Genomic DNA, 17,974 nt, shown 5'->3' with positions numbered 1-17,974 from the left:
TACCAAGTCTTGACAATCCACCTTCATGTGAGGACGTTTAAAAAAAAAAAAAACAACACGCACAATAATGCCAGGCCTCCCTTCGTCTGCACCATCTTGAACCTCTATATATTTATATTTTCTGAAGGTTTAGAGGGTTAAAACTTGAGTAAAAGTAGTTTATTATTACTGGGTTTAAGTTTAGTCCTGGTTAAGGTTAGCCATATGTTTTGGATGGTTAGGTTTAGGGTGAGAGGCTGAGGATAGGGTCATGGCACAAATGGGCAAAGTGTGGCCTGGGGGCCATAAATGGCCCGATGCCAGCATTTTCGTAGCGTTTGATGTCAGATTAGAACTGTAACTGATAAGTCGTCATTTTCCCACCTTTTTTGTTCTTTCTTTTTTAGTCAGTAAATATAGCATGTTCTTGTTTTAAGACTCAAATGTTCTTCTTTTCATTGGTCATTTTTGTGTTTTCTTTTTCCTCAAAATATATTGAAGTAATACTGAAAAGTATATTTTGAAATAAATTGCCTTTTTATCTTGAACATCTGGTCCATAGTTATGTTGATTTATATTCAAATTAAGTACATATAAAATGAAATATTTCAATAGGTTTCATGGCATTTTTACATTTAATATCCTTAATGACATTTCATCTTCTCAGGTTCATTTTGTATATATTTGGGATATTTTTCCATCATGCTTTGTGGTCATCGCTGACTTTCTTTTCATCATGGCCCCTCACAACTATTACTGTTTCAAATGTGGCCCTTTGAAATTTAACCGCCCACCTCTGGGTTATGGCAATGAGAGGTCCTCACAAAAACAGTGAAACAAAGATGTGTGTGTGCCTGGGTGGAGTTATGATGCTCTTGAGTCAGATCTAAGTGGGAGCAGCGCGGCATCACTCACCAACATAAGCAGTGTCGGGTTTAAAACAGAGCAGAGCTCAGTCAGACTCACCCCAAACTCCAGCACTCACACTGGCCCCAGCAGCCTGCAGCACACCGTGTGTGTGTGTGTGTGTGTGTGTGTGTGTGTGTGTGTGTGTGTGTGTGTGTGTGTGTGTGTGTGTGTGTGTGAGTGTGTGTGTGTGTGTGTGTCAGGAGGGTTTGTAATTTTAACATTTAATTGGCCAAACTTTAGTTGGACACGCGGAGGAAGAACGCTCGCATCAATCCAGCACCAATTACAAGTGGCTTCACGCCGCTCGGGCCCCAGTCACCGTGACAACCAGGATGATTGATGACCCACGGCAACGATTCTCTAACCTGATCAGGCAAATTACTGCACCAACCACCGAGCCATCTGAGTCCCGCACAGCCAAATTAAATCCAGCCAGCTCATCGCCTCAGCGCCCTGACACTCGTTCTCACTTATGTCAAGCAACACGCCCATCTCCCACCTCTCCCTCTCTCTCTCTCACTCACCTGCTCACACACACACACGGTCACACACGCACACACGGGGGCCTCTGGAGTCCAGCCGCACCAGGTGAAGACGTATTAATGTACTAAAGACTTAATGATCTTCTGCTCGCAGTGAAGCTGGGGGGGTCGTGTTTACTTTATTAGTTTACAGCAGATTAATGGGGATAATCATTTAAGTGATGGAGATGGATTACCCACTCAGAGCAGGACACACACACACACACACACACACACACACACACTCCAGCTACAGAGTGAGTCGCTCCCAGCCAACAAATCATCACATGTTCACATGGACAAGCTGTTTGTTCAGCTCCGCGACTGTTGTCCGGATCAGTGAAGCCAAGTTTGAAAGGCGTCATCATGAACCCCAGCCACCTGATGTGGACCTGAACCTGACTGTCCTCTGACCCTCTCAGCATCCACTGATGTGAAGCGTCCCCTGAATCTGTGGAGTCAAAATATTCAGTCTCACAAAGCTGCAACAAGGACGCGTGGTCACTGCCTGCATTGAAGGAACATTAGGAAAAAATAAATAAATTAAATAAATAAAAATAAATACAAAATACAAAGACTTAGACTTCCTTTACTTGTCATTGCACAATGAAACACAACAGTGAGACCTTGGCAAAGAAATGTCATTGCTTGGCTTCCGGATCTAACAATAAAATAAAATAGTAATGAGTGCAAAACTATTATTATACGTGCAAAGAAAGTGCAAGTAAGTGAGTAAAGTAAAGAAAAAAACACTGTTCTTTTCTAGATGGTCAGATCGCAAGCGAATGCGACGGATCTGGGAGGCAACCGGAGCAGGTCAACACACGTAAATCCGCCACTTGGCCTGCTGGGTGATGGAGTTTAGAGCTGATGGAAAGACTCTGACGTCTGTAACCCCGATATTACATCTGCTGCCAATAACTGTCCTCACACACACGCACGGGTTTAATTACTCTCTCCTGCCCACTGCAAGACGGATCTCAGCGTCAGGGCGGATGACAGATTGAGACAGAGCGCAGCTCTCGCTGCACGCGCTCACGTGCACGCGCGCTCACACACGTGCATAGGTAGACAAAGGAGGACGCGGTCTGCAACTCTCCTCTGTTCTTCGTTTTCACCATCTCCCAGTCTCACTCACCTCGTTGCCTCGTCTCCATGACAACGCTGTAAACAGCAGGCGTAAATGGGGCTCCACCTCCAACAGACCTCGGTAGTCGTCTGGGTCATGTGCCTCCCTAACAAAGTTTTCACGTCTGCACCATCGTCTCCGGACGACACGCGCCGCGAGAGTCATGCAAAGTGAGACAGCGCCATCATGTGGCCACAGCCTCTCCAGCGTTCGTGTGACGTTCACACCAACACACGGGTGGTTTTTAACTCCGCGCTGGAGGGACGCGAGCAAAGACCATCACAACCATATGGAGGTGGGTGATGTTCGGATCCCAGTTTATCAGAGGTCGCGCTGATAAATGAAGACATCTATCAGCGCTGTCAAGAATCAGCTATGTTCGATAGCGCATTAAATTAAAGCGCTCAAGAGGCCAGAGTCTGATACAGTCAGCTCTATCAGGCCCGCGGCACAGCGCACGCGCACACACGCACAACACACCGACTCACTCTCAAGACAGGTGCACTGATCACGACTGCTGACGCGTTCATGCGTTACAACACTGAGAACATGAGATCAAATCTGAAGCCTTAAACACACGCGCTGGACTTTAATAATGACCATATTCAGCAGGGTGTCAGACACAGGAGTCGCATCTTACTCGCATTCTACTGCCGTATGAATGACAGATGTTTAATAAAGTCACTTCTTCATCTTCAGATCACCTGTACGTTTGAGCATCATAACCATGGTCAGCAGAACAAGAACAGTACAGAACTTTGTTTGCAGTTTTCATCTTAGTCATGCATGCATTTGACTGTGCGTGTGTGTGTTTGGGCATATTTTCCATTCTTGTGGGGACATTTTGCTAAGAGGGTTCAGAGTCCTGGTTAAGGTGAGCCATGTGTTTTGGGTGGTTAGATTCAGGATGAGAGGCTGGGGAAAGGTGTCCATGTTGGCCATGAAAGGTCCTCACAAACAAAAGCGAAACGAACGTGTGTTTGTGGATGTGTGCTACCACCTCAACATAACGCAGCCTAATATGATTTTTACGACCCTTTCTGTGTTGTGTGTGTGTGTATTCGTGGAGGCATTTGTGTTGTATACAGTCTCATGTTTAACACGTGCCGTCGTCACTTGGGACCAAAAGGAGCCTGGGAGGATCCAGACCACATCAGTCGTCAACCTGGATCTCCTCCTCAGAACCCATGCTGCTGCTCTCCGGCTCGACGCGCAGAGATGAAGCACCCTTCGGTCCAGTCGGTGTGTGTTCCCGCTCCGGTTCCGGCTGATCTAGTCCCAGGCCTCCATCCGCGCACCGTTCAAGCTCCGCCAGCCGCGCGAGCTTCTCCAGGGCCACAGCACCGGCGGCCTTCGCCGACTCCACGTCCGCCTTCATCTCCTCCAAGTCCCGCTTCAGTTTAGCCCTGCGGTTCTGGAACCAGGTGATGACTTGCGCGTGGGTCAAGCCCAGCTGCAGGGCGATCTGGTCCCGGTCCGCCGGGCTCAGGTACTTCTGGTAGAGGAAGCGCTTCTCCAGCTCGAAGACTTGGTGGTTGGTGAAGGCCGTGCGGGACTTGCGGCGCTTCCTCGGCGCGACCTTGTGGCCGAGCAGCGACACGCCCTCCGCGCCTGCCAGAGACAAATCGAGGACCACAAAACACAGCCAAAGTGAGCTGCGCTATTCATGATATATACGTGTTGTATTTGACAACAGAGTTTAACTCCGTTTTGATTATTACAGATTATTATATTCAAGTGTGAGGCACAACTTCGCAAACAACTTTGCGGTGAAGCATTTCTCAGCGGAGTAACTGCAGACTCTGGCTCATGAGGAGCATCGGTGGGTCTAACAAGCACCACAAACTCAGGCGGCCACACACGCAGCAACGCGGACACTGAGGAGCGCTCACCCTCGGCAGTCTGCAGGACACTGACCTCCAGGCCGCGGAAGGTTTTACTGGCCAGCTCCTCCAGAGCGGATAACGGAGACGAGTCACTGAGCAGCGGCCCTTCTGGGCGGCAGCGTCCCGCGGACGGCGCCTTGGCTCCGGCGCACACGTGTTTGCAGCCGCGCGTCATCATCGCCGAGGGTTTGCTGAGGATGTCCTCGATGCTGAAGGGAGTGAGAGGCTTGTTGGAGGTCGCAGGCGGCGGCAGCAGGTCCAGCGGGTTGTGTCGACCCGGACGCTTTGTCCAGCCCGGTAAGGTCATGGTCGTCCCACAGGAGAGGTGGACCTATCCAAGACACTCCAGAGCACAAGTTGGATGTGACAGAATCTGCAGGTGTGTCACGTCAGGTGAGCCTCGTCCCCAGACACTGACCCCCCACCGGGCCCGCTGCTTTCACCCATCCGACTAAAGCGCTGACAAGAAGTCACTGTGAGTTGGAGACCTGCTCACTCGCTCTCTTTCTCCAGACAAGAGGGAGGAGTCCGGACCTGCAGGTTGTGTTCTCCACCGACTGTTGCACAATTAGAGTCCAGTCAAACCTGATAAAAAGAGGGGGGGAAATCAAATACAATAACACTTTGTGTTTTATAATTTAACAGACAGTTAAAGATATTTGTTTCTATCCATCCACCTTCTGGAGTGTCTGAGGTATTTTGACACGTTCTGGTCTTTGGGGTTCTCACCTGCACCCCCTGTCCCACATGTGTAAGTTGTGTATCCCTGAAAATAACTGTCTTAAACTAAAACTAATAAACTATCTATTGTTTAAGTTATTACGGATGTATAGGGTTGGCACCCAAGTTTGAGGGACATCTCCCGCGGATGTCTGCATACTCACACTCAGTGGTGACGGGACTTGGAGTTTTAAAGTCGCTCTGGATGAAAGCTAAACAACATAATGTAACAAATGAGACTCGGCACTCCACAGAGATCCAAGAGTACCTGACCAGGAGGGTTAGGATTGCATCATGAACGGCAGCACAGAGGGACGGCTCTCTCGTCTTGGTGGCAAGCTGGCAGAAATGAAGAGCCATATTCTTATTATACTCCTGTTCACTCCACAGCCAGAACCTTGGGAGGAGTCTGGTCAGTCCTGTTTCAAACAGCATGTCTGTCCTGTCCAGTCTTAGCATCATCAGTGGTGAGTATGAAAAAAACTAATTATTGCATTAGTCAGACGACATGACAAAATGCATGAAAACTGCTTAATCCGACTACTGGAGAGAACTGGAATCTCTCTTAGTAGGACTCCACAACCTGGATAATGTGGTTAATAGCAGGACTTAACTAGCATGTAGTTCACAGCTGGATGAAACTAGCATGTAGCTAGTAGCTGGACTAAGCTAGCATGTATCTAATAGCTGGACTCAGCCAAAGTGTAGCTAGTAGCTGGACTAAGCTAGCATGAAGCTAGTAGCTGGACTCAGCCAAAGTGTAGCTAGTAGCTGGACTAAGCTAGCATGTATCTAGTAGCTGGACTCAGCCAAAGTGTGGCTAGTAGCTGGACTCAGCTAAAGTGTAACTAGTAGCTGGACTAAGCTGGCATGTATCTAGTAGCTGGACTGAGCTAGCATGTAGCTAGTAGCTGGACTAAGCTAGCATGTATCTAGTAGCTGGACTCAGCCAAAGTGTGGCTAGTAGCTGGACTCAGCTAAAGTGTAACTAGTAGCTGGACTAAGCTGGCATGTATCTAGTAGCTGGACTAAGCTAGCATGTAGCTAGTAGCTGGACTAAGCTAGCATGTATCTAGTAGCTGTACTAAGCTAGCATGTAGCTAGTAGTTGGACTCAGCTAGCATGTAGCTAATAGCTGGACTAAGATAGCATATAGCCAGAAGCCGGACTAAGCTAGCATGTAGCTAGTAGCTGAACTAAGGTAGCATGTAGCTAGTAGCTGGACTAAGCTAGCATGTATCTAGTAGCTGTACTAAGATAGTATGTAGCTAGTTGCTGGACTCAGCTAGCATGTAGCTAATAGCTGGACTAAGATAGCATATAGCCAGTAGCTGGACTAAGCTAGCATGTAGCCAGTAGCCGGACTTTGTCTTCACCTTCCTTCCCTCTGGTGGTTTTGCTCCTTAGTTCTCACGAGAAGACGTGATTTGTTGGTTTAAGGAGACGACATTAGCTCCACGTTAGCATGGTTGCTAGGTGAGTCGAGGCTCACGACGGTGATCAAAAGTGCGACTCTGTACTTCAGATACTCCACATCTATCATCCTTAAATACACAGACAACACAGTCTGTGGGATATTTCATTTTATTCAGAAACCTGCTGAAGGAAGCGTGTTGAGGATGGTGACAGCTCCATGATGGTGACGGCGTTGAACCATGACTGGCTGATTCTGGAGCTCTGAAGTGAAACTAGTTCATCAATCAGCACCATCACTGTCTACACAGTTCAATAGGACAGTGAAACTGCTACCTGTCAGCTGCCATTGCTCTTCCTCTACGCTCAGTGACACGTCCGTCCTGAGGGACTAACACATCTGTCAAGTGAACTTCTTCTCTACAGCTCCAGCTAGTCTGACAGAGTTGCACAGTCTGGAGAGCTGGCCTAACATCCGATCCCAGGGTTTGACCTCTTTTTGCTAGCGCTCATTCTCTCACGTTAACCCGCCACGGTGAGACGAGCTGGAGATTCTGCAGCAGGGAAAGCTTTATCCGACATGTATCCCTGGAACAGCTGCGGGATAAGTCACTCCAGCTCTGCAGCAGCACGATTAAAACATAGTCTTGCTCATGAGCAAGGAGATCATAGATCAACTCTTGGTGTGGTCAGAGTATACAGAGGTCCTGCATGTCAGCAGAGAAAAGAGCCTCCCAACACACTAGTCAGCCTGTGTGTGTCTGTCCTCGCTCCGGTCCAAAATATCTACTCCGTCTCGGTGTTTTATGAGCAGGCTTAAAGCCTGTTGGCTGAAGATTCCAGCTCTGCAGAGGAACACTGGAACTTGAGGAAACGAGTAGGAGCATACTCATGCGAGACCAGGAGCGCCAATGTCTGTCTGTGTGTGCACATGCATTAATATTCTTGTGTGGACCAACCTTTGACAAGACACTGATCTGGTGAGGACATTTTGCTTTGTGCGTACATTTTGGGTCCGGTACACATAGAGTTTTGAGGGTGAAAATGTCCAAATAACTGGGTCATTATAGCTGGGTCTCAGTTTGGTTCCGAGTCCTGGTTCATGTTAGCCATGTGTTTTGGATGGTTAGGTTGAGTGGCTGGGGAAAGGGTTATGGCAATGATAGGTAAACATTTTTCTCACGTGAAGTTTCCACTGCGCACTGTTGTACTGTCAATGCCCATGACAACACTGCCATCTGGCGGCTGTGACCGTGTATGTGAATCGTTTGCTGCCTGCATTTGATGATTTATTTCAAGACCTTTCCAACTACGCCATAGTGGAAAGCGGCGAATGCGTGCAATTGATGATCAACAAATGCGAATCTCATTCCACAAAACATCATTTTCAGTATTACGAGTGCGTTTTTGCTTCGCCTCTTTTATCACATCTATTGTTTTCTTCCTCTCCTCTCCACACGTCCAAGTGTTAAAAAGGTCCCACCATCTTTGTCCAGCAGAGGGCGTCCTCTCGGTGGAAGAGCTGCTGGACGTGCACCTGAGTTAACTGATTTCACAGCATCATTTCCTGGACTGCACATGATCTCTGACCAAAGTGAGTTCAGCGCACGCAACCTCTCGCTTCAATGTGTTTGTTTGTGTACTCAGTTTGTGACTACCAAGCTTTGACACTTCAACTTTCACATTTACGGGTTGTTTTTCAGCAGGTTCGGTCAGAGCAACTGGCGAGTCACACTGAATCAGTGAGAAGGGAGACAGTGATCTTCTCAATGAAGTTCACTCATTCATGTGCTGCCAAGCAGAGAAGCGAATGAAGGAGAAGCGTCAAAGCGCTGGAGGACATCGCACACATCATCCGTGACCACAGTATGGTCGGATTAAAGTTGGGAGCGCATCATCCAACAATGGGTCGAGTGTGTGGACCTGGTGGGGAGGTGGGGGGAGAGAGGGGAGGAGGATCACATTGATAGATCATTTCCAAGTAACAGAGCTCTCATCTTCGTTGGCCACACAAACTGAGAACATTCCGCTCTCTTCGTGGTCAACGGACTTCAGGCATCAATGGCGGACAGTCCAGTTCCAGCACCGGACAAGGTGAGGTCGAAACTTTTGTAACTGTTATGGACCAGCCAGAGATGAGGGGCAGCTGTGGAGGGACCTCTTTCACTGGGGCCTTCTCTTAGTAGCTGCTCTCCACACTGAGAGCATCCCTTGTTGTCTGGAGGCCTTCACTCTCCAGGTGCTCTCAACAGGTGGACTCAGGCTGAGATGTAACTCACAAGGCGATCGACAGCTCTCCTGTCTGAGAGATGATGATCAAGAGAGAAGGTTCCTCAGTTAACTCAACTGTATCTGCTTCTTGCTCTTGGGCCGAACCCTGGTGAACGAGTGAAGCTGAGGTGAAGTGCCAAGCAGTTTCTAGGGGGTGACAGTGTCTCTCCGACCTGACACAGTCTTATGTTTGTGACTTGTGGTGCTGTTTATGCAGAATCAATCTTCTGTTCTACCTCACTGAGTCGAATCTGCTAACAGCCGTTTCAAGTGATTTTCTCTGGAGGGGAAAGCGAGGAGAGACGGTGCAGGTGCGACCTCTGGTGGAGAACTGCTGGTATTGTCTGATCAATATCTGTCCAGTCATCTCTGGACGAGCTCGAGGAGGGGTGCAGTTATGTTCATCACTGCCGCTCCTCCACTCATTTCTTTCACTCCTTTCTCCCCCACACTAGACTCTTCCGCTCGACTGTTCCCCTAACTGTCACTTATTTCTCCTCCTTCACTCCTCTCCCTTTCCTCTCTAGCCTCTCCTCCTTTACTCTTCTTTCTCTTCCTTCACTCGACTGTTCTCCCTCCCCTCACTCGTTTCTCCTCCTTCACTCCTTTCCCTTTCCTCTCTCTAGCCTCTCCTCCTTTACTCTTCTTTCCCTTCCTTCACTCGACTGTTCGCCCTACCGTCACTCATTTCTCCTCCTTCACTCCTCTCCCTTTCCTCTCTAGCCTCTCCTCCTTTACTCTTCTTTCTCTTCCTTCACTCGACTGTTCCCCCTACCGTCACTCATTTCTCCTCCTTCATTCTTCTCCCTTTCCTCTCTAGCCTCTCCTCCTTTACTCTTCTTTCTCTTCCTTCACTCAACTGTTCTCCCTCCCCTCACTCGTTTCTCCTCCTTCACTCCTCTCCCTTTCCTCTCTCTTGCCTCTTCTCCTTTATCCTCTCCCTCTTCACTTGTCCATCCCTTCCTTCACTGGTCTCTGTTCCTCTCACCTAACTCAACCCTCCTAGTTCCCTCCGCCCTCCGGCTCTTTCTGAAATTCACTTAGACCTAATTGTGGCGGGCAGGCGGTGCTGCTGTCACGCTGCTCTGTCATGTGATGACACCGTGGTCTTGTGAATGGGGCTTGTGTGGAAGCCCGAGCTGCTTCTGAGCACTTTAACCTGTTGCTGCCCGCTGCCTGCTGACCACGCCTGCTGCCTCCGTCATGAAGTCTAGTCTGGCGTAGACACGGAGTCTGCCCTCATTCCCGTTTGGACTTCACACCGATTTCTTAATGGCTGAAGAGCTTTTGCTTCCGTCCTCAGGGAAAATCACCTCGGTGAGTTTTTGCTGACAGTCACTTATTGTTCCAGAGCTGCCCCCTAAATCCCTGTTGTAATCCTGGAAACACTGTTTGAGTCCTGTAGAAGAAAGAATGTGCAGGAAGAAAGTGTGTTCGTCATGTGACCGTGTCACTAAAACCGTGCGATTGAAGAGTGAAACTTGTGTTGTGTGTGTGAGGCCTGGGGACCTGTTGGACAGATAAGACACAGGAGCTAAAGGAAGCAGACACAGCCGGACCTCCAGACCCACCTCTACAGTTGAGAAAGAATTCAGGTCATGTGATGAAATGAAAACTGTCCGTCATGTTCCAGAGGTCCAGAAACAAAGCTGGAAGTTTCTGGTCCTTCACTCATGTTTGCGTGCGTGAACCTGGATGGTTACAGCGACTGTGGGACTAGCACACGTACTCACGGTCACCTCCTGATCTCGGTTCGCTCTTCTTCTCCTCTGTGATGGAGATGAGAGAAAAAACTCATAAGAGGCCACTGGCAGATGCTCTAGTCTGAGTCTCTACAAGAGGACGGAGCATGTCACCTGACCTGTTTATAAACCCTGCACCATGTCCTCCCTGTCTTGGTCACTGGCAGCCCTTGAACTTCTCCTGGAGCTCCTGACAGTTTGACCACGATGAGCACGATGTTTTTGGTGTGGAATATAAAGTGCATCTCTTGACGCCATCCTTCCACTTGCAGCTTCTTGTGAGAGGGTCTAGTGCTGTTGTCTTCAGTTCCCACTGGTCTTTACATCAATGTCTCTCTTCTCCACCCATCATGAATCTGACTTGAGGTGAGGTGAGCTCGGCAGAGATACGCTGTTCAAAACTGTTTCGGTTGTTGGAGTCTGGAGTTTCAACCAAGATAAGAATAGTAGTAAGAAGAAGAGCGGAGGGACTTCCTGTTTCAGCATTTTGGCATCTCTGATTTATCAGTTCTATAGGTCCTGCTCTCTCTGATGACATTTGTACCAGTTCCATCCTCAGAGTGATATGAAACAGGTCAGCTGACGGTCCCTCAGGTGCCTTCAGACAGTCTTAGTTGAGCGGCCTGCTACAACGTCTGGATTCTCCTATGTTAGCTGAAGGTCGCAGGCTTGGTTCTATCCGTGGTGCACAGTTCTCCTGCAGGATCCAGATCATCAACATCTAAACTGAGGCTGAGGAACGATCACGTCCATGCAGAAACCTGTAGGATGGTTGTTGGTTCACAGTGAAGCTGCTATCAAGGATTAGGTTGCTTCAAACACCTTCACACCTTCTGGTGATGGCTGGAGGTGGAGATCAGGACTGACTTATCTTCTGCTTTTTCTGGATGAAAGCTTCTGAAGCATCTGGACTTCTGTCAGAAATATTTCCACAGCCTCTTGGACTCGTCACTTATGTGCACCATCTCTGGTACCTGGTGGGTTCAGACAGATTCCAGGTTCTGCCGCCACTTCCTGCCACTCTTTCAGTGAAACATTTAGATCTGTTCGGGTCTGAACTAGTGAAGGTCAGACCACTGATGTCTACTCTTCAGTGTAGCCGCCTCTTGTGTGTCACCTCTGGTGGGACACTGAACCTGGGTTTTCCTCCTGCTGTGAACAGCCAGAGCAGCAGTGATGTCACCGTGTTGGTTCATTTTGAGCAGCAAGTCTCTTCTAGAGTCATCAGAAAACATGTTCTTCACTCCCAACCTCACCCAGGCACCCAGAGTTAAGATCTGCTCTTCTTCTCGTCCTCTCATGATGCAGCAACTGACTGGCTCTCTGCTGGCTGTCGCCTTCCTCTCCTCCTTCGGGAGCTCCATGCTGTATGGCTACAACCTGGCTGTGGTCAACTCCCCTGCTGTGGTAGGAAGCGCACACACGTGTGATCAGTGCACAGAGGAAGTGTGTGTGTGTGTGTATGTGGAATGTGTGTGTGACCTGCAGGACTCCATTAGCTGGAATGCTGTAGCTGAAGCAGCAGGGATGACCCGGGGCACCTCAGAACCAAGTCTAGTTAGACATGAGATGTTTCACTCAGCTTATCAGCTACCTCCGGTCCATCTTCATATGAAGACTGACAACTCTTTTGTCGGCGCTATGAAGACAAGTTCAGTCTGTTTTTACTGAACATTTTCGTCCGCCGGTGTCAGTGTGACAGAGCCAATCAGGAGGCTGGGTTTGCACGACCCCTCTCCAACAAGTGTTGGTGGCGAGCGTGAGAGAGAGTTACGGTCATTTCACTCCCCTTCAAAACCACGGCAATCAGAGTGAGATGGACAAGTGAAGTCACATGCTGAACGGTTAGAAGTTGAGTAAAAGCATGTGCGTCACGACTTGGCAGCCGCTCCAACTCGTGCTCTCCATGCTAAATGAATTAAGCAAAAAAGAGCCCATCGCATTAGCAAAGGGTGAAGAGACATTCGCGTCTCAGTGACTTTTGATCACATGACCCCGTGGTACTGCCAACTGCAAGTCCACACCACCTTCAGGAGCAGCACACTGAACCTGAGACAAAGGCCTCAGCAGAAGCTGACCTTGACCTTGTCCCCCTCAGTACATCAAGGACTTTTACAACAAGACGGTGTTGAGTCGAAATGGAACTGGACTCAGCGGAGAGACGCTCACCCTCATGTACTCGCTCACCGTGTCAGTGTTCGCCATTGGGGGTCTGCTGGGCTCCGTCATCGTCGGGATGCTGGTCACCCGCTTCGGCAGGTGAGAGACTGCTCTGTCCAGCCGTGCGAGCTGGTGTTGAGGCGGGTGTGTCTGCAGGAAGGGCACGGTGGTGAAAACAACCGTACTGGTCTTCGTGGCTGGCTCTCTGATGGGGTTCAGCCGGCTCTGCGGCTCACCTGAGATGGTGATCATCGGGCGCTTCATCACAGGGATCCACTCAGGTCAGTGGCTAAGGTCAACGTTCACGGCTCGGAAGAGGATTCGGGAGCTGAAGTCACCAGCTTCTGCTTCCACTAGGAATCTCTCTGAGTGTGGTCCCAATGTATCTGGGCGAGATCGCTCCAAAGAACCTCCGGGGCTTCCTGGGTCTGGTCCCCAGCATCTTCATCGGAACAGGTGTTTTTACTGCCCAAGTTCTCGGCCTGCACGAACTCCTGGGAAAGGTACGTTTGTTCCGACTCTGGGGAGTGAAGATGGCGATGACTCGCTGGAGATGATGTGGAGCTCATGAGGATGGGCTTTCTGCTGGTACTGACTTTCATCACTTCGCAGGAGGAGCATTGGCCACTGTTTCTGTCCATCATCGTGGTCCCCACCTTCATCCAGCTGCTGCTGCTGCCATGGTTCCCTGAGAGTCCCAGATACCTGCTGATAGAGAAGCACAACATCCACGCCACCATCACAGGTGTGAAGCTTGTCTGATGGAAGTGTGACCTCAGTGGTCGGGACAGACGCCGCATCATATGAGCCTTAGGGGCTTTTCACACTGCGGGTTCTGTCTCGGGTGGCCTGAGTCAGATGCGCCCCCTGCTGTGCAGCCTCGCACCTCTGCGCCTCAGGCCATGTCCCTTTTTTCCTCTCCAGCAGGGGGCGCTCTGCGCAAAATAGCTGGTTTGCGCTGGTTTGTAACCCACAATGAATGTCCAATGTCCTTGTGCAGACAGCTGCGAGATCACAGCAGTGAAAACAGTTACTGTAGAGCGCAGCGTTATTCATTTAAGCAAATCTGTCTGTCAGTAACATCAGGTGTTTATCAGCCTAATAAAGGTGAAAACACACCTGAGTTATCAACACACATCTCCAGTCCCGAACCGCTGCGCTGCGCTCCCGTTCCCCAGCACCATTTTCCTGCTGCTCCGGCTTCACACCTCAGTGTTCTGGGAGTTTGACAAGTTGTACTTGAACGATGTTGTGCGCCCAGACAACGATCAGACTCTTTCCTGACCGGCACCGAGTCGCCAGACTCGCTTGTGTTCACTTCAAGAGGTTTGTCTCCAGAAAGAACCCGTAGTGTGAAACTGCCCTTAAAGGTCCCACCTGTATTCATCCGTGACTGGATTTCTCTTGTTGGACTCCCACACTCTTCCTCCTCTTACAGCTCTGAAGTGGTACAGGGCCAAGTGCAACATCCAGGCCGAGATCGAGGAGATGCAGGAGGAGCAGCGCTCGCTATCATCGGTGGAAACCGTGTCCATGTGGAAGCTGCTGGCTGACGACTCTGTCCGCTGGCAGGTCCTCAGCGTGGTGGTCATCAACATTGGCATGCAGCTGTCGGGGATTGATGCTGTAAGAATGACGCCCTCTTGATCTAGTCCATTAGTCAGGAAAGTTCATTCCTCCATCGCTGTGAAGTAAGAATGGCAAAGTTAGGATGGGTGGTGCATCCAGACTAAACCATGCCAGGAGAGGAAGCATCTGAAACACTCTGAATCAAGTGAGGATTTTGGATCTGGCCACTGAATTCTGATCGTTCTGGCTGGGAACGATGCTCAAAGGCATTTACCACCGAAGCAGGGAATTTACACTCCACTAATTCATGTGTGACTATGGAAGGCCTCCATAGTCACGAGGTCGACATGAATCAAATAATCTGTTGTTGAGATCCTCAACATGACACAGATGACTGGTTCGTCACAGTCGAAGATCGATCATTGACAGTACGAGGAGCAAACAAGAGCTCTCTCCTCTTTTCTTCTTGAACTGAGGCCTCCGGCCTTCGGATGTGATGGCTATCTGTGGGCGGGTCTGGACCCCCCCTCAACATTGAATTTCCCAGAAAACCGCTGGAGAGATTCAAGTCAGAGAAGCCACTTGTTGAGCACACACTTTGATAAACTGGGACTCAGCCATCGTCAAAGCGTTGTTGCGCCTCATGGTGGACACTAAGTGTCACTACATGTGAAAAGTGAAACTGGGTTTGAAAGGCTCTAGAGCAGACCTGGGCAAAGAGTGGCCCTTTGCCTGTGTTTTTGCGGCCCTCGTGAGGTCAAACTAAAACTCTACAACTGATAAGTAGTCATTTCTGACCATTTTTTGTCTTGTTTCTTTCTCAACCTTACTCTTACAACAGTAATTCTAACATGTTCAGGACTACAATTTCTTGTCCTCAGCCATTTTTGTGAACATTTTGTTCCTCAAAATACATTGAAAGAAAATTGAAAACATATTTTGAAATTAATTATTTCATAGATATGTGTGCTATTGTTTCATTATTATTTCTATTCAAATTAAACCGCATATTAAATGGAATATTTTTATAGGTGTCATGCCATATTTGCACTTCTTAACATCCTCGCTTCCAATGAATCTTTAATGGTTCATTTCGTCCTTGTTTACTTTTCATTTTTTTATTCCGTCACGTTTCTTAGTCTTCAGCACCTTTCTTTTGGCGTGGCGGCCCCTCAACACAGTCACAGTTTATAATGTGGCCCTTCAGGAAGTTTAACTGCCCACCTCTGCTCTCGAGGTTTTGCTATCGAGAGCCCACTGGAATCCGTTATTATTCTTGGACCCACCATGATCATCTGCTCCTCCACAGATCTGGTTCTACACCAATGACATCTTTGAGAATGCTGGAATCCCGGCACCCGAGATCCCGTACACCACAGCCGGCACAGGGGTCATCGAGATCATTGCTGGACTCATCGGGGTTAGCATCCTCATGAAACATCTGTGCTTGTCAGACATTGACCTTGACCATTGACTTCTTCTGTAGTGCTTCACCATAGAGAAGTTGGGAAGGAGACCCCTCATGATCGGGGGGTTCACCATGATGGGGGTCTGCAGTGCTGGAATCACACTGGCTCTCCTCTTACAGGTGTGTGTTTGAGGTTGACGCCACACTTCAGTCGTTCTCTGACTGATGGAGCGTTTCTTCCCCGCCAGACACATCTGTCTTTCATGCGCTACATCAGTGTGGGCTGCGTGGTTGGGATCATCGCTGGCTTCTGTATCGGTCCAGGTAAACACGCTCCTCCTCTGTATCTACCTTTGGCTTGGCCTCATCACTGAGGTGCTCTTGAAGAACCTCTTAAATCATTGACCAGTGTTGCAAAGATCAAGTTGTTGATACGAGAAACCAGAGAGGAAAAGAGGTATTTGTGATGAACTCTCAGCCATGCTGTTGCGCATCTTCTCATCTGAGAAGTCTCTGGTTGCTTGTCTCTAAGGTGCTGGGCCACAGCTCTGCAGCAGTGTGATCTCATGTCCTCACAAGCCTGCTTTGATCCACTTTCAGCTGGAGTTCCTTTCCTGATCACGGCGGAGCTCTTCAAGCAGTCGCACCGGCCGGCGGCCTACATCGTAGGAGGCTCTCTCAACTGGATGTCCAACTTCACTGTGGGCTTCGTCTTCCCCTTCTTACAGGTGATGTGCTCCTCTGCTGATTCAGGATCTCACCTCCTGGCTGACCTCAGGTTTGCTTGACCCTCAGATGTCAGCCGGCTCCTACTGCTACTTGGTGTTTGCCAGCATTTGTATCTCAGTGGCCGTCTATGTCTACGTGGTCATCCCTGAGACCAAAAACAAGACCTTTGTGGAGATCAGCCTCATGTTCTCCAAGAAGGACGCGGTTCTGGAGACGCAGGGTCTCACCCACCTGGACCAGCTGAGGCTGAAGAAGATGAATGGCTACGGAGGCCTGGAGCATGCGTCTCTTGAGTTCGACAGCTCGTCTTCTGCGGCCTGATCCTGAAAGCTGGAAGCTCCTCAGACCTTTCAAATGCTGCTGACTCAACTGGAGCTTGAGTCACTCTGAAGAAGTGGCCTGTTGTCCCCTGAATTGTTGGTTGCTTCTCCCGCTTCATGCAGACGTTCTTGTTGCTTTGTTTGCTGTTGGCTTCTCTTTGTTTCGCAGCATGAACAGCTCTGATCTTCAGAACTGGATGTCCTCCTCCCTCTTTTATGCTTCAGCTGGAGGAGTCCACCTGGACTCCCTCATCCACACCACGGTGCTGTTCACCAGCAGGTGTCCTGACACTGTTGGAGGCTTCCTTATGAAACCTTAGAGTCAGACACACACTTGCGATTTAACAAAAACTCCCTCGGTCCTTCATAATCTGAGCGAACATCCAAACACTTGCAGAAGTTGCTCCTCAGTTCAGACTTCTGATGGGGCAGTTGGCTGAGCTGACTGCAGAGATGATGAGTTCACCATCGTGGTGTCGTGTTGACCATCTTCCTCTGGATCAGGAATCTGAAACCCTCTGAGACCTTCGTCCCTCTGGTGTCTCCAGGCGTGACGTGAAACCACTGTCGTCTGCTGGGCTTCTCTCTCCCCACCAAACTGTTGTGGCCCTCACAGGGTCAGGAGGACCCGCCACAGATCCACTCTCAATGTGTTCACGTGCCTCACTTTCACGTCTTCTTCCTCGCTCGAGCTCAATGATGTCTTGCTGATGTGTTTTATGTTGCCACCGTGTCGATAATGGTGCTATATCTAAAGTGTGTGAGATGTTTGTGGGAGCCAGTGTGATCTCAGGCTGCTTGGTTGGAGTGTGTGAGATGAAACTTTGAATTAAATGAGAGACTGCAGTGTGTCATCTTCATTTGGTCAGCCATTTCATCTTCTGCTTCTTGGCTCCTGGTTCTTCTGACGCTTGGGACACGTCACGTGTTAATACGTGGGTAACCTCTCCAGGGAGTCACAGATGTTTTGTCGTCATCTGACGTGGTGTTGATCACTGTAGGGTCAGGGGTCAGGCTTTGTTTCTCTGAGCAGGTGAGGCTGTGTCAGGCTTGTGGCAGAGAGACGACGAATGTGTCACGTTGCTGCTAGCGACAGCGTTTTATGATCCAGGGTCTAACGACTGGAACGTCCTCTTCTTTATGCTTTAGCACCATCCTGCCACACACACTCTGATCTGCACTCATGAATATGTTTCCTGTCAATGCACACACTCTCAC

The 17,974-nt window shown here is 49.3% G+C and overlaps 2 protein-coding genes across 5 annotated transcripts; one reads left to right on the top strand and one right to left on the bottom strand.

Annotated features, from left to right (window-relative positions):
- Positions 1–3,691: 3,691 nt before the first annotated feature.
- On the bottom strand, positions 3,692–4,773 carry lbx1a (ladybird homeobox 1a). The gene is made up of 2 exons (XM_053874537.1): positions 4,431–4,773; positions 3,692–4,149 (listed from the first exon to the last, which is right to left on the bottom strand). The coding sequence occupies exons 1-2, from the start codon at positions 4,729–4,731 to the stop codon at positions 3,692–3,694; spliced, it is 759 nt and encodes a 252-aa protein (XP_053730512.1). The 5' UTR covers positions 4,732–4,773.
- Positions 4,774–8,461: 3,688 nt separating this feature from the next.
- Positions 8,462–17,585, top strand: slc2a15a (solute carrier family 2 member 15a). Of its 4 annotated transcripts, none has more exons than XM_053874972.1 (13): positions 8,462–8,651; positions 8,782–10,145; positions 11,879–11,977; positions 12,669–12,829; positions 12,887–13,011; positions 13,088–13,233; positions 13,343–13,475; positions 14,169–14,356; positions 15,609–15,719; positions 15,786–15,887; positions 15,956–16,031; positions 16,308–16,435; positions 16,503–17,585. In XM_053874972.1, the coding sequence occupies exons 2-13, from the start codon at positions 10,101–10,103 to the stop codon at positions 16,755–16,757; spliced, it is 1,569 nt and encodes a 522-aa protein (XP_053730947.1). In that variant the 5' UTR covers positions 8,462–8,651; positions 8,782–10,100; the 3' UTR covers positions 16,758–17,585. The 4 variants fall into 4 exon arrangements, with proteins under 4 accessions (XP_053730947.1, XP_053730949.1, XP_053730948.1 ...); XM_053874973.1 differs by having other exon boundaries at positions 8,624–8,651; positions 8,810–10,145; XM_053874974.1 differs by lacking the exon at positions 8,782–10,145.
- The last annotated feature ends 389 nt before the right edge of the window (positions 17,586–17,974 follow it).

The sequence above is a fragment of the Synchiropus splendidus genome, chromosome 9, assembly GCF_027744825.2.
Source record: "Synchiropus splendidus isolate RoL2022-P1 chromosome 9, RoL_Sspl_1.0, whole genome shotgun sequence".
NCBI lineage: Eukaryota > Metazoa > Chordata > Actinopteri > Syngnathiformes > Callionymidae > Synchiropus > Synchiropus splendidus.
The sequence above is the reverse complement of the archived record's forward strand: the minus strand, read 5'-3'. Positions and strand labels throughout refer to the sequence as shown.

Coding starts and splice junctions, on each gene's coding strand:
- lbx1a (XM_053874537.1), bottom strand. CDS start 4,731: ATGACCTTACCGGGCTGGACAAAGCGTCCGGGTCGACACAACCCGCTG. Junction 4,150..4,430: donor TGTCCTGCAGACTGCCGAGG/GTGAGCGCTCCT, acceptor TGTCTCTGGCAG/GCGCGGAGGGCGTGTCGCTG.
- slc2a15a (XM_053874972.1), top strand. CDS start 10,101: ATGGCTGAAGAGCTTTTGCTTCCGTCCTCAGGGAAAATCACCTCG. Junction 16,032..16,307: donor TGGCTTCTGTATCGGTCCAG/GTAAACACGCTC, acceptor ATCCACTTTCAG/CTGGAGTTCCTTTCCTGATC. Junction 16,436..16,502: donor TCGTCTTCCCCTTCTTACAG/GTGATGTGCTCC, acceptor CTTGACCCTCAG/ATGTCAGCCGGCTCCTACTG.